The sequence below is a fragment of the Macaca thibetana genome, chromosome 1 (genome assembly GCF_024542745.1).
Source record: "Macaca thibetana thibetana isolate TM-01 chromosome 1, ASM2454274v1, whole genome shotgun sequence".
Lineage (NCBI taxonomy): Eukaryota > Metazoa > Chordata > Mammalia > Primates > Cercopithecidae > Macaca > Macaca thibetana.
Window position 1 is genome coordinate 96,181,555 of NC_065578.1, and position 12,414 is coordinate 96,193,968.

The following is a 12,414-nucleotide window of genomic DNA, read 5'->3' on the forward strand; positions in this document are numbered from 1 at the left end:
TGGGATTACTGGCGTGAGCCACTGTGCCTGACCTAGTTTGCCATTTTCTTACGGAGTTAAACATAAACGTACTTTATGGTCCATAACTTCTACTTTTAGTTTTTTACCCAGTAATAACATGTTTGCTGTAAAACTTGTATGTGTATCAAAAACTTGACTGATAATGGTCCCAAACTTGAAATAACACAAATGTTTATCAACAGGAAAATGGATAAATTGTGGTATGATCATACAATATATTACTACTTACTAATAACAGAAGAGTGGTTAGTAATACATGCGAAAACATGGGTGAATATTAAGCATTGTATGAAGCAAAAGAAACCAGACAGACCTGAAAGAGTACATAGAGTGATTCAATTTCTTGAAAGTTTAAGAGCAGATCATTAGTTTTTTGTTTAGAAACCAGAATGTTGGAGATTAACAGAAAGGGAATATGGTAGCATTTTCTGGTGTGATGGAAACGTCCTATGTTAATAAACTAAGTTGCAAAACAAATCCAAAATTTGTTTGAAGCAGTAGATTATCTCTGAGAACTCTGAATTACCAGTAGTTGTGTCTTGCTATAATGCGAAATAGGAGATTGGGAATGCCTAGGTGAGTCCATGTAAGCAGGGGCCTAGATATGGGATTTGTGTGTGTGTGTGTGTGTGTGTGTGTGTGTGTGTGTAGCTTGGACTTTACCAGATTTACATTTTAGAAAGAATTTTTGTTCCATTTGTATTTCAGAGGCAGTATTGTATAGAGGGGAGAATAGTTTTAAAACATTACCGTAGTTCATTCCAAAGATATCAAGGTCCCGAATTTTAGGGTCTTGGAAGGAGAATATGCAGGAGATGTTAAAACGAGTTATCTGGAAGAAGACAAGTTTGGAATAATATGAAGGAGTTTTGTCTTAGAATCACTGGGTTGGTGGAAGATGATGCCATTAACAAAGGGGGAAAAGTAGGAGAACAAAGGAGACTCGTTTTTGGTGGAAAGAAAGAATAATCTGCTACTGCTCTATTTTTCTAACTATGCATTAGGGATGATATATGGTGTACTTCATGACCAAAGAATCAATCTAATCTTTTTGTAATGATGGCATAAAATTCCTTTAAGCTTGTTTTAACACAAGAAGTCAGTTTATTTAACCTCTGCGTACAGAGGAAATGCTGAGTTTTAAGATTTTTCTATTTTTTTCTGACAAAGATGAAAGTCTGCATATATTCTGAGAGACACCAGTTTGAATATTGTCGCTTATAAGAGCAAATAGCATAAAATACCTTTAAAAATTGGTGATTATATTTGCCTGGAAAAATAATCCATGTAATTCAGATGACTCAAAAGGACATTGGTAGACAATGTTACAAGGACACTTTTATGGTTATCAGATATAGTACAGGATTTCATTTTTATGTTCCAGCTTCCAGCTTTATCTAAAATATTTCTTGTAATAGATTTTACTGTAGAATTGTTTCCTAAGGCATCTGTCTCAACAGCCTTTCTCTTACCTATGCAGACTTTTCTTTCTCTGTACCTGTTGAATAGGTGCTTTTTGTCAAAGAAAAAATTAATTTTACAGGTTAGAAAATTTCATTTTATTAGAAACTTAATCTCAGGTAAATAAATGTTTAATAAATTGATACAGTAAGGACATTTTCTAATGAATTGGTTCCTTCGAGAGATATAAAAGTGAAATATTTCAAAAATACAACTGTTCCCAAGTAGCATTAGAATTTGATTTTGTTAAATTTGTAACTATTTAGCAGTGACTAGGAGACTTGACAATTCTAAGGTATAGTCTCTTTAATTTTTTAGTGATTTCTTTGTAGATATGGAACTGGAATATCCCTTTAGGTATACGTATTTCTGCCAGTGCTGATTGTTACTCTATAATAGCAGGATTTTTTGAAAATTATTGCTAAACATGACATTTTGCTCTACCTGAAAGCAGTTAAACCATTCCAAAGAGTCTGGAACATTTTACTTAGAACTCTTTTAAGATTTTCATTTTGACTTTTACAGACATATTTTTGAGGTGATGTCATTTCGTTTTGCTATAATGTTTTGAGAGTATTCCAGTAGATTATTTCATAGTTTTACTATTTATGAAGGCTTTAACAAGTTATCTTCTTGCATATAAAGGTAGTGAGAGCATTCTCTAGGTGCCTTCTGTGTTTTTCCAGCTCATGCCTAATATACTTTGGACAACTAGGCCACACAACTACTTGGAAATACAAGAGTTAATAGGTTTCCTTTTACGGAAACCTCGTGAGGCTTTTTGTGTGGTGGGTGTTGCAGAAACAGCCAACAGAATAACAGAAGTACCACCTATCTGCATCTACCTGCTTTTTTTCTTGTTAAGTCTTCTTTGGAATTTGTTTCTCATACAGGAAAGAGTAGCAGCATTCATTTTTTTTTCTTAGAGTCTTTTTATTTATTTATTTTTTGTTTTTCTAAAGCTGGAAAACACTGCTTTGCTTTGAAATCTAAAACTGCTTAGAATTAAAACTGCTTTGCCTCTCAGTTTCGTATTTGATAAAGAGAGTTAGGAAAACTTTTATAAATGTGTGCCTCTGAAAGACTTGGAGAATGAAGATGTACTTAAGTTTTGTCACTAGTTTTCACTGGACGGAAGCATAAGGTTTTGCAGTGTTGTATTTTATATTGGTACACAGTTGAAAGTATAATGGTGAATGAGTAGGACTAAATAATTTACACATTATATGAGAAAGTAGGCCAGGTTCTGTTGCTCATGCCTGTATTTCAGCACTTTGGGAGGCTGAGGCAGGTGGATCACTTGAGGCCAGGAGTTGAAGACCAGCCTGGCCAACATGGTGAAACCCCATCTCTACTGAAAATACAAAAATTAGCTGGGTGTGGTGGTGCACGCCTATATTCCCAGCTACGTGGGAGGCTGTGGCACGAGAATCACCTAAACCTGGGAAGTGGAGGTTGTAGTCAACCAAGATCACGCCACTGCACTCCAGCTAGTACAGCAAGACTCTGTCTCATAGATTGGATGGATGGATGGATGGATGGATGGATGGATGGATAGATAGATAGATAGATAGATAGATAGATAGATAGATAGATAGATAGATAGATAGATAGATACTGTGAAACCCAGTGCTAGAGTGTTTATATTAATAAGTAAAGATAGGTAGAGTATCGGAACAAAAACAGCATGGGAAACTTAACAGTTTTGGGGAATTAATGAGTAATCGGGATTCAAAGCAAGTGTCAGATGAGTCGGGGAAATGAGAAAAGTAGAAGTGGAAATTTTAGGGGTGCTATTAGAGAAATTCAGTGAGGAAGAAAGGGTTCACAGTTCCTTGTCGACTGATGGATGTGGTGATTTAAAAAATTACCCATGATCTTGCCGACACCCATTTATGTAAAATTCGACACCCATTTATGTAAAAATTGCAGGTAAAAGCTAGTGGAGAACAAAGGTCAGTCAGCAGGAGAAAAGTGATGTACTGATAGAGGTGAAGATGCTGGCTTTAGAATTGAGGTAGAAAACTGGTTTTGAGGTTGAAAGAGAAATATTCAAGTAGAAACCATTTTAAAATTTTATTTGCTTTGAATCTTTGAGTACATGAACATCTTCCCTAAGCAAGAGGCTTTAAAAGAGTTGAATAATATATGGAAAATGGTGTGCTTAAAGATTTTTACATTCATATGCAATGAATAAAATTTATATGCATAAATAAAAGCATTACCTCATACCTTCTTAATTGAACATAAACATTTGAATTATTACTGGTTTTACACACCCAAACAAAAGTTCTGGGTTTCCTGGAGGAATGGAAGGGAAAGATCTCTTTCATTCCCTCAGTAGACCTTTCCTATTCAGGATCGTGGGAAGATGCTGAAGAACTGTAGAACTGTAACACAGGCAGACCTAATGCTTTGTAAGTTGTGAACCACAAAATTTTGGGCCCTTTTTCAGTGTTGCTGGAGTGTTTTTATATTAGAAAATAGGCTTTGTTATATTATTAAAGGAGTCCCCATTCCCACATTCTCATAGTATCATTTATTTAAAATGAAGACTTTTATAATATTTGGCACTAAGATATGAATACTTAGTAGTCACCCTCTGGAAGCTATTAACTAACTGAGGGAGTGTCAGGTGGTGCAAATGTTGATCGTTTACTACAGTAACTGGCTTGGTCTTTGGGAGAAAAGGACAGATCTTTTTTAGGCAACCTGTATGTAATGTGAAGTTTGTATTTGAGTTCCTTCTATAGTGTAGTTGTATAAGAGCACAGACTAGGATTCATACTCCCTGAGTTTAATCCTCTCTCTACTACCTCTTGTCTGTACCACTTAGTAACTATCTAATCTTGGGCATTTAACTAATTGTTACCTGTAAATGGGGTTGATAGGTCGTGATGATAGCAATCTGAGAGTTATAAATTGCTTGGCATGTAGTTAATTAGCAGTGAATGTTAAATATTGATGCAAAATAAAATTATGTCTTTTCTGTATTTTTCTAAGACGTCAAGATCTTTGTCTTTTGATTCTCAAAAGTTTCCTACCTTCTTTCTGTGTTATTCAGCTGTTGTACTTCTGCTCAACATCCGCTGTCCAGAAAACATCCAATACAAGTCCAAAGCAAATTATTTAATTTCTGTAATAATAGGTTTAGGCAGGCTTTTGCCTTTTGGGAATTATTTTTGGAAAATCATTTGAAAGGGGAAGCCTTTTTTCTCCTTATGGGTACAGCGATAGGTAGTATCTTTATTGGTGTTTTTTTTTCCTTGTCTTTCTCCCAGAAGGAAAAGGACAGACCAAATTAGGAGAAACTGAAATTTACTTTTTTGAGTATCGTGATACATAACCTATAACACATGGGGCTTTAGGTTGGACTGTGAAGTATTTGTTCTTGTTATTCAAACAAACTAATGAACGAGAACAGATTATCAAGTTTCAGTATTCAGACTGCTTTGTCAAAAAAAGGTCTTAGTCCTGTATCAGAAGAATATGTGTTCCTTGTTGACTGATGCCAGTTGTTGTGTGTGCCAATTACATGTTTTAAAGTATATGCATATTTTTTGGATTCTGTGCTTTAGCTTACATTTTCTGTTAACTGGCCTCGAGATGATTTTGTTAGATAAGATACTACAAAATGCAAAGTTCAGTCTCTTCCTTTTGACAAATTCAGGTGCCCTGTGCACACACAAATCTTTGTCAGTAGTGAAAGGACATGGGATAGCTTCCTGTAGTTTTTTTTTTTTTTTTGAGACGTAGTCTCGCTCTGTTGCCCAGGCTGGAGTGCGGTGGCGCGACCTCCGCTCACTGCAAGCTCTGCCTCCCAGGTTCACGCCATTCTCCTGCCTCAGCCTCCCGAGTAGCTGGGACTACAGGCGCCTGCCACCACGCCCAGCTAATTTTTTGTATTTTTTTTTAGTAGAGACGGGGGTTTCACTGTGTTAGCCAGGATGGTGTTGATCGCCTGACCTCGTGATCCCCCTCCGCCTCCCAAGGTGCTGGGATTACAGGCGTGAGCCACCGCACCCCGGCCAGCTTCCTGTAGTTTTTTCATATTTCTGGAGTGGTGAAGAGCTAGCCAGCCAAGATTTTCAGGGTAATATATTCAGAAGCCAGAGCTTACTCTTCTGTACAAAGACAACCTAAGGGAATTTTTAAATGCATTGGCTAGCTGTTCAAGTATATAAACCTAAGTGAAACTCCTACAGTAAAATATGACTTAAGTATAGCTTGAGTCCATATATTATCTCTTAGAGATACCTTCTCTGGTCATCCAGTAAAATCATTACTACCATCATCTTCCAGTCCTAGACAAAGTCACTTTTAAGCACATCACTATTTTACTTCATAGCACATACCATAGAAAGTATCTGGTTCAGGTACTAGTTAGTCCAGCTCCCCACTATAAGGTATCAGGAATCATAATCGTTTTGTTCACTCTGCTGTACCCTCAGAACGTAAAACGTTGCTAGACACATCCCTGAATACCCAGTAAATGTTTAAGGAATTAATGAGTGAATTAATTTTGAAGACACTTTGGAGACCAAGATAATCTTACAGTCTTACAGATATTGTTGAACATATACAAACACATTATATTGTTTATAGGTTGTGTTGAATGTTTTGGGAAATACCATAAATTACCTAAAAGTTTATACAAAATGGAGTATACATGTATATTTCTGAATGTGTCAAGATCCTTCATTTTAGCTACAGTCTCAGAAATATCCTTGAGATCCTAAAAGATTGAGAACCATTGATTTGGCATAGTAGATTGCAAGTCCTTCAAACAACTCTATTTAAATATTATCTATTTTATAGGCATTTTGAATAATGTTTTTATTTTTTGGTGAAGATTTGGAATGAAGGCCGTTAACTAATTTGTTGATTAAATTATATTACTTTAAATCTCATGGTAATAGAATAAGATAATTAAGTTCATGAGTGATTTAGAGTATATTGATCTTAATAGTCACAAAATATTAGGTAGTTTAGATGGTAATAGTAATATATTAGAAGAAGCTCATTGTAGATAAGCCATAATTGGATTGACTGCATTATCAGTTTTGTAAACTTTACATTCTTTGATCCCACATTCAAGTACGTTTTTCAAATCAAACAATTTATCATTTCTCAGGTAAAATTATCTTCCTAATTTTTGTCAACCTAGTTTTTTCACTTTTAAAAATATTCATATTAGTTCATTATAAGATGATTAAATTACAAGATACAGCCATAAATCTTGGAGATAGTGATGGGGATACCCTCCGGGAAATGCATTGTTAGGTAATTTTGTCACTGCATAAATGTCATAGAGTACATTTACACAAACATGCTACCCATGTAGGCTATATGGTATATGTAGCCTTTTGCTCCTAGGCAACCAACTTGTATAGCATGTTACTGTTCTGAATACTGGAGGCAGTTGTAACACAGTAGTAAGTATTGATGTTTCTAAACAGAAAAGGTACAATAAAAATATGGTATTATAATCTTATGGGACCACCATTGTATATGTGGCCTGTCAATGACCAAAATGTAGTTAATGTGGCACGTGACTGTGATTGTATTCTTTAGTCATTGGACAGTTTCTTTATGAGATTACTTTTTAATGTTGTTATTAATAATTACTCTTTATAATACTGTTGAGAAACACATTAACAGCAATCTTAACTAATTGATAATTTCATTTAATAATAGGTGGATGGGATTTTATTCCTTTGAAAGCCTAGCATTTGAATTTTTAAGAATTATTTAAGTATTCTCAGATACGTTTTTAAGTTCTTTTTGGAAATTTGTAGTTTTTTACATAAATAGGAAGATTCATACATTCTTTTATTGTTGATATATAAAGACTATTTTTTAATGTCTTTCAGCCAATGGTAATGATAGTAAAAAATTTAAAGGAGAAGATAAAATGGATGGTGCTCCTTCTCGTGTACTTCATATTCGAAAATTACCTGGGGAAGTAACAGAAACTGAAGTTATTGCTTTAGGCTTACCTTTTGGTAAGGTGACCAACATCCTTATGCTGAAAGGAAAAAATCAGGTACACTTTTTTTGGGGTTTATGAAATGTTAAACCCCAAACTATCCAGCAGGTGTGAATTAATTGTAAAAGGGAGAAAATAGTAGGTTATTTTTCTTAAAGAACAGAAGTTGTATTCTCAGTTTTTCAAGTAGGTATCTGTGGGAAACTAATGCTAGGTAGCCAAATTGAATCACTATAGTTTTTAAACTTTGCCTTTTGAATTCACTTTAGGGCTGTAATTGAGTAATTGTTATGAAATTGTGGAAAATACAAATGAAGTATTTCTTTTACTGTGGCTCTGTCTTGGATATCAGAAATCAGTAGAAGTACTAGTCGCATCTTTCCTTAAGCTTACTTTAGGAGAATATGCAATTTTATTTAAAAATATTAAATGATGCCATTTAGAATAATTTATGAAATTTAACACTCCCTTTTATATACTTAATGTTAATCTGACATTTAATTTGTAATGTTTTTCTTTGTCTCTGTATAATTATACTGCTTTTTAAATGACTTGGAAATCATATATTCTCTAGGGTAGAAGTGGTAAAATTCTGATGCTAGAAAATATTTACATTTTCTCTAGCATTTGCTGTGGGAATAGATTTGTGGGTGTGAAAAATCATAGGTGGAAGGTAGAAGCAGCACGTACTCAGTTCTAACTTTCTTCTGAGGTTAGCTTTAACTGTATACCTAAACTTCAACAAGAGATTTCTAATTCTACTTATTTAAAAGTAACTTGAAAGATTATATTCTAGATAATTGATTAAAATCAACTGAATAGATTGCTCAGATATTAATTTTATTTGAATTTATAGTATTAAAAATTGTGCTACTTAAATTTTCAGGCATTTTTGGAACTAGCAACCGAGGAAGCAGCTATTACTATGGTTAATTACTATTCTGCCGTGACACCTCACCTTCGTAACCAACCGATATATATCCAGTACTCGAATCACAAAGAACTAAAGACAGATAATACATTAAACCAAGTAAGTATGTGTAGGTGCGTAAATAAAATGGCCTAGAACATATTATGAATCTCATAAACATTAATAGGAAGGAAATGTTTACCTGTTCAGATGTTCCTTATAGGCATCTTCTTGTTATTTTTAAGGTATTTTCATGCAGAATGTTTCTGAGTATTAAATACTATGTCATTTTAAATTCCTTTAAACCCCTGATCAAATGTTCTTTTTCTTGTTGCAAGTTAAAATTTTTGTGGAGAAGCTTATCAGGTAGGATTTGTTATTAGCATAAACTATTTATACGACTCTCCTGCTTAGAATTTAAGGTATGAAGTTCAGTGCCTTTGGTTATTTGACTTTTTTTATAAGTTTTAATTTCTTATGGAAAAAAATTTTTGAAGATGTGTTAATGGTTTTCCTGGAAAAGAAATCTTAAGGATGAGGAATATATGAATGTATTGATGTTTTAAAAATGTAATGTAGAAGATATTATTTAAAATTAATGTATTTAAAAATAGCATTAGAATGTTTTCTGACCTACATTATAAGACTGCTGTAATTATCTAAAACTTTCGCTGTTTTAATATAGTTTTAAAACTAATGATATCTTTCTCTGTCAGTAAAATACAGACTTTTTCTTAATAAAAATGTAATGGAAAACTATTCCTCATAGATTTTTGTCACTTTACAAAGTGACAAAATGGTTTAGATAGTTTATGAAAAATAAGCTTGTAAAACTTTTTACCTAAAAGATAGGACTGAAATTTCAGCTGTTTTTTTTAATTTGATGATGAATTTTTAATTTCTTTTGAAAAAGAATGTACGCTTCTAATAATTATCAAGAGGAAGAATACCAAAAGAAAATATCTGCTGTTCTTTCTTTTTACTTAGATTTTTTTTTGCATTTTTAACTTATTTTTAACAAATAATGGTATATACTTAACGGTGTTCAAGGTGATGTTTTAATACATATATATAGTGGAATGACCAAATATGGCTAGTTAACATGCTCATCATTTCCAATACTTACAATTTCTTTATGGTAAGAACATTTAAAATTCCTTTGGTACACAGTGGAATGTGGAAAAACTGTTTTTCCTCTGCTCACACCACAACAATCAACACAGAAGGCTTCTGCGGCCAGAAATGTGAGGGAATTTTTTTTCCACATGGCAAGCAAGCAGTCAGGTCTACAGTGTTCTCCAACTTAGCTCAGTTTCAACACTATCTGCCAGGAGATAGCATCAGATCCCACAGGTTGAGGGCTCAGTCCCACAAGATGTCCTCAGACACCAGCAAGTCAGGCCTCTGGAACTTCTGATTGACCAGCTTTAAGTTAGGGTTCCCACAGCCCCCTTTTTGGATTTCGTTAATTTGCTAGAGCAGCACAGAGAACTCAAGGAAACATTTACTGAGATTTACTAGTTTATTGTATAGGATAGTACAAAGGATAATAAGCCTCTAATCATGCCTTGGTCTTTCAGGTGACCAGTCCCCATCCTGAAGTGGGGCTGCCAGCCATCAGTCAACTCATTAGCATACAATATTATGCATTACAGTAGTTGCCATGCTGTACAGTAGATCACCAGAACCATTCTTCCTGTCTGAAACTTTGTACTTTGACCATCATCTCCCCTTTCCCTGTTCATTCCTCCCTCCCCCAGCTTCTGGTGACTATCTTTCTACTCTCTACTGATGTGAGTTCTGCTTTTTTAGATTCCATATGTAAGTGAGATAATGTGTCGTTTGTCTTTCTTTCTTTGGCTTATTCCTTATTCCCTTAGCGCACACAGTGTCCTCTTAAAATGGCATTTAATGTCCCATTTCTATTTCATTATTATTTAAGTAATTTGCAAGCACATTCTCATGTTAAAAGATTAAACAAAAGGAACACGTAAAGAATAAAGCTGGGGACTAGGCTTGGTGGCTCACACCAGTAATCCCAGCACTTTGGGAGGCTGAGGCGGACGGATTACCTGAGGTCAGGAGTTCAAGACCCGCCCCCCCGACCAACATGGCGAAACCCTGTCTCTACTAAAAATACAAAAAGGAAAGAAAAAAAATTTAGCTGGGCATGGTGCCAGATGTCTGTAATCCCAGATACTTGGAGGCTGAGGCAGAGAGAGTTGCTTGAACCCGGGAGGCGGAGCTTGCAGTGATCCCAGATGCGCCACTGCACTCCGGCCTGGGTGACAGAGCGAGACTCTGCCAAAAAAAAGAACAAAGCTGGCGCCTACGCATGGATGTGGAGGAGGGGGACTTAGGATGACCGTTGGAAGCCCCATTGAGAGGGGATATTTGAATAATGATCTTCAAAGTGGTTAGGGAATAAGCCACTTATTTCAGACAGAAGGAATAATCAGTGCAAAGTTCTTCTGTTGAAAAAAATGCTTTACAATTTTATTTTTCATTTTCTAAAGCCCTTCAATCTCCTTTGGTCATCTTTTTTTTTTGTAGTCAGTTATGTCTTGTGACAGCAGTACTTTGAGGATACTAATTACAGTATTTTAAAAATATATCACTCTATGCTGAGTTATTTTTTCAGTGTTAGCATTTATGTTTATCTTGTTCTCACTCTCTTCATCCCCCGTTTGTTGTCTCTTCATATTTCAGAATGGACAATTATATTTTGTTAAAGTTGTCTGCTTTCCTCTAGGATAAAGTAATGAAGAGTGTCTACCAAGCTGTTACTCCCATCCCCCCCAAATACCAAAGAGCTCTTATTCTGGGTCACAAAACTCCCTTTAGAATTTCTGGTACCAGCAGGGCACTTTGGCTCGTGCGTGTAATCCCAGCACTTTGAGAGACTGAGGTAAGTTCGGGGCAGCAGTGAACTGGTCACACCACTGCACTCCAGCCTCAGCATCAAAATGAGACCCAGTCTCTTAAAAAAAAAAAAGAAATAAAGAAAGAAGGAAATTCTGGTGCCTTTAAGAGAGAGGTTTTTTTTGTTGTTGTTGTTTGATGGTGAGGGTACAAGTTGGTCAGAGGAGGGAGAAGAGAAATTTAGCTCTTTGTTAATGAACTAGACTTTCTCTTCATCCATTTTTCACGCACTCCCTCCTCCTGTGAACCTGCCAATTTCTAATTTGGTTCCTGTGACTGCTACCAATATAACTCCTGTTTGCTGTGTGTTCACTGTGTCTCCAGTCTATGTGGTTCCATTCATTTTCTGTGTTCCAGGAATTTGATAAAATTATTCTCAGCTAATGATGACCTTCCCTCCCTTCAGTGTTTGTTTATTTTATATTCATTCACTTCTAGGCATTTTAATAGGGTTTCATAATAGAAGACATGCAAATGGGTATGCATTAACCATGAATTCTTCCACATCCCTTCTTGAAATCACCAGGTCCTATTAGTTCACACTTTTTAATTATCTGCCTTGTTTTCTCCATCTTTCCTGCTACTTGTATTGCTCAAACACACTCATCTGTTGGCTATATTACTACAACAGTTATCTTTATAAACTACTTTCTTTTTCTTTTCCCTCTTGGAATTTTTTCTGCCTAGTACAGCCAGTGCGTATCTTTCTCAAATGCACATATCTAAGTTACGCCCATGCAGTAGGTCCTGTTCATGCTCAGGGTAAAGGCCTTTTCTGAGATTACTGCTCTTTGTCCTCTGTTCTACTTCCACCCTATTTGCTTATGCTTCTGTCCCAAAAGTAATGGTGTATCCTGTAACCTGGCATGCTTTCTCCTGATGTTAGTTGTTTGCTGCCATTATGTCACTGCTCTCATGCATGGAATATTGTGGGTTGGCCTGCCTTTTGCACCAACCTTCCTCCACCTCATACTTCACATGACCAGTGTTAAATATCTTGAGGTCTCCCTTTAGCTATTACTTCCCCTAAAAGCTATCCCCTGATAAGCAAAGAGTAGATTAGGTTTGGATTGAGAGCCTTAACTCCAAATGAGATACCGCTATGCACATA

General features: G+C 35.4%; 1 protein-coding gene across 2 annotated transcripts in view; it reads left to right on the forward strand.

Moving 5' to 3' along the window:
- The window catches only part of PTBP2 (polypyrimidine tract binding protein 2), an 843,808-nt gene that overhangs the window by 791,223 nt on the left and 40,171 nt on the right, over positions 1-12,414 (forward strand). For both annotated transcript variants that reach the window (XM_050807386.1, XM_050807397.1), the window contains 2 exons: positions 7,356-7,528; positions 8,358-8,501. In XM_050807386.1, the coding sequence (XP_050663343.1) occupies positions 7,356-7,528; positions 8,358-8,501 (317 nt within the window). The remainder of the gene's footprint in view (positions 1-7,355; positions 7,529-8,357; positions 8,502-12,414) is intronic.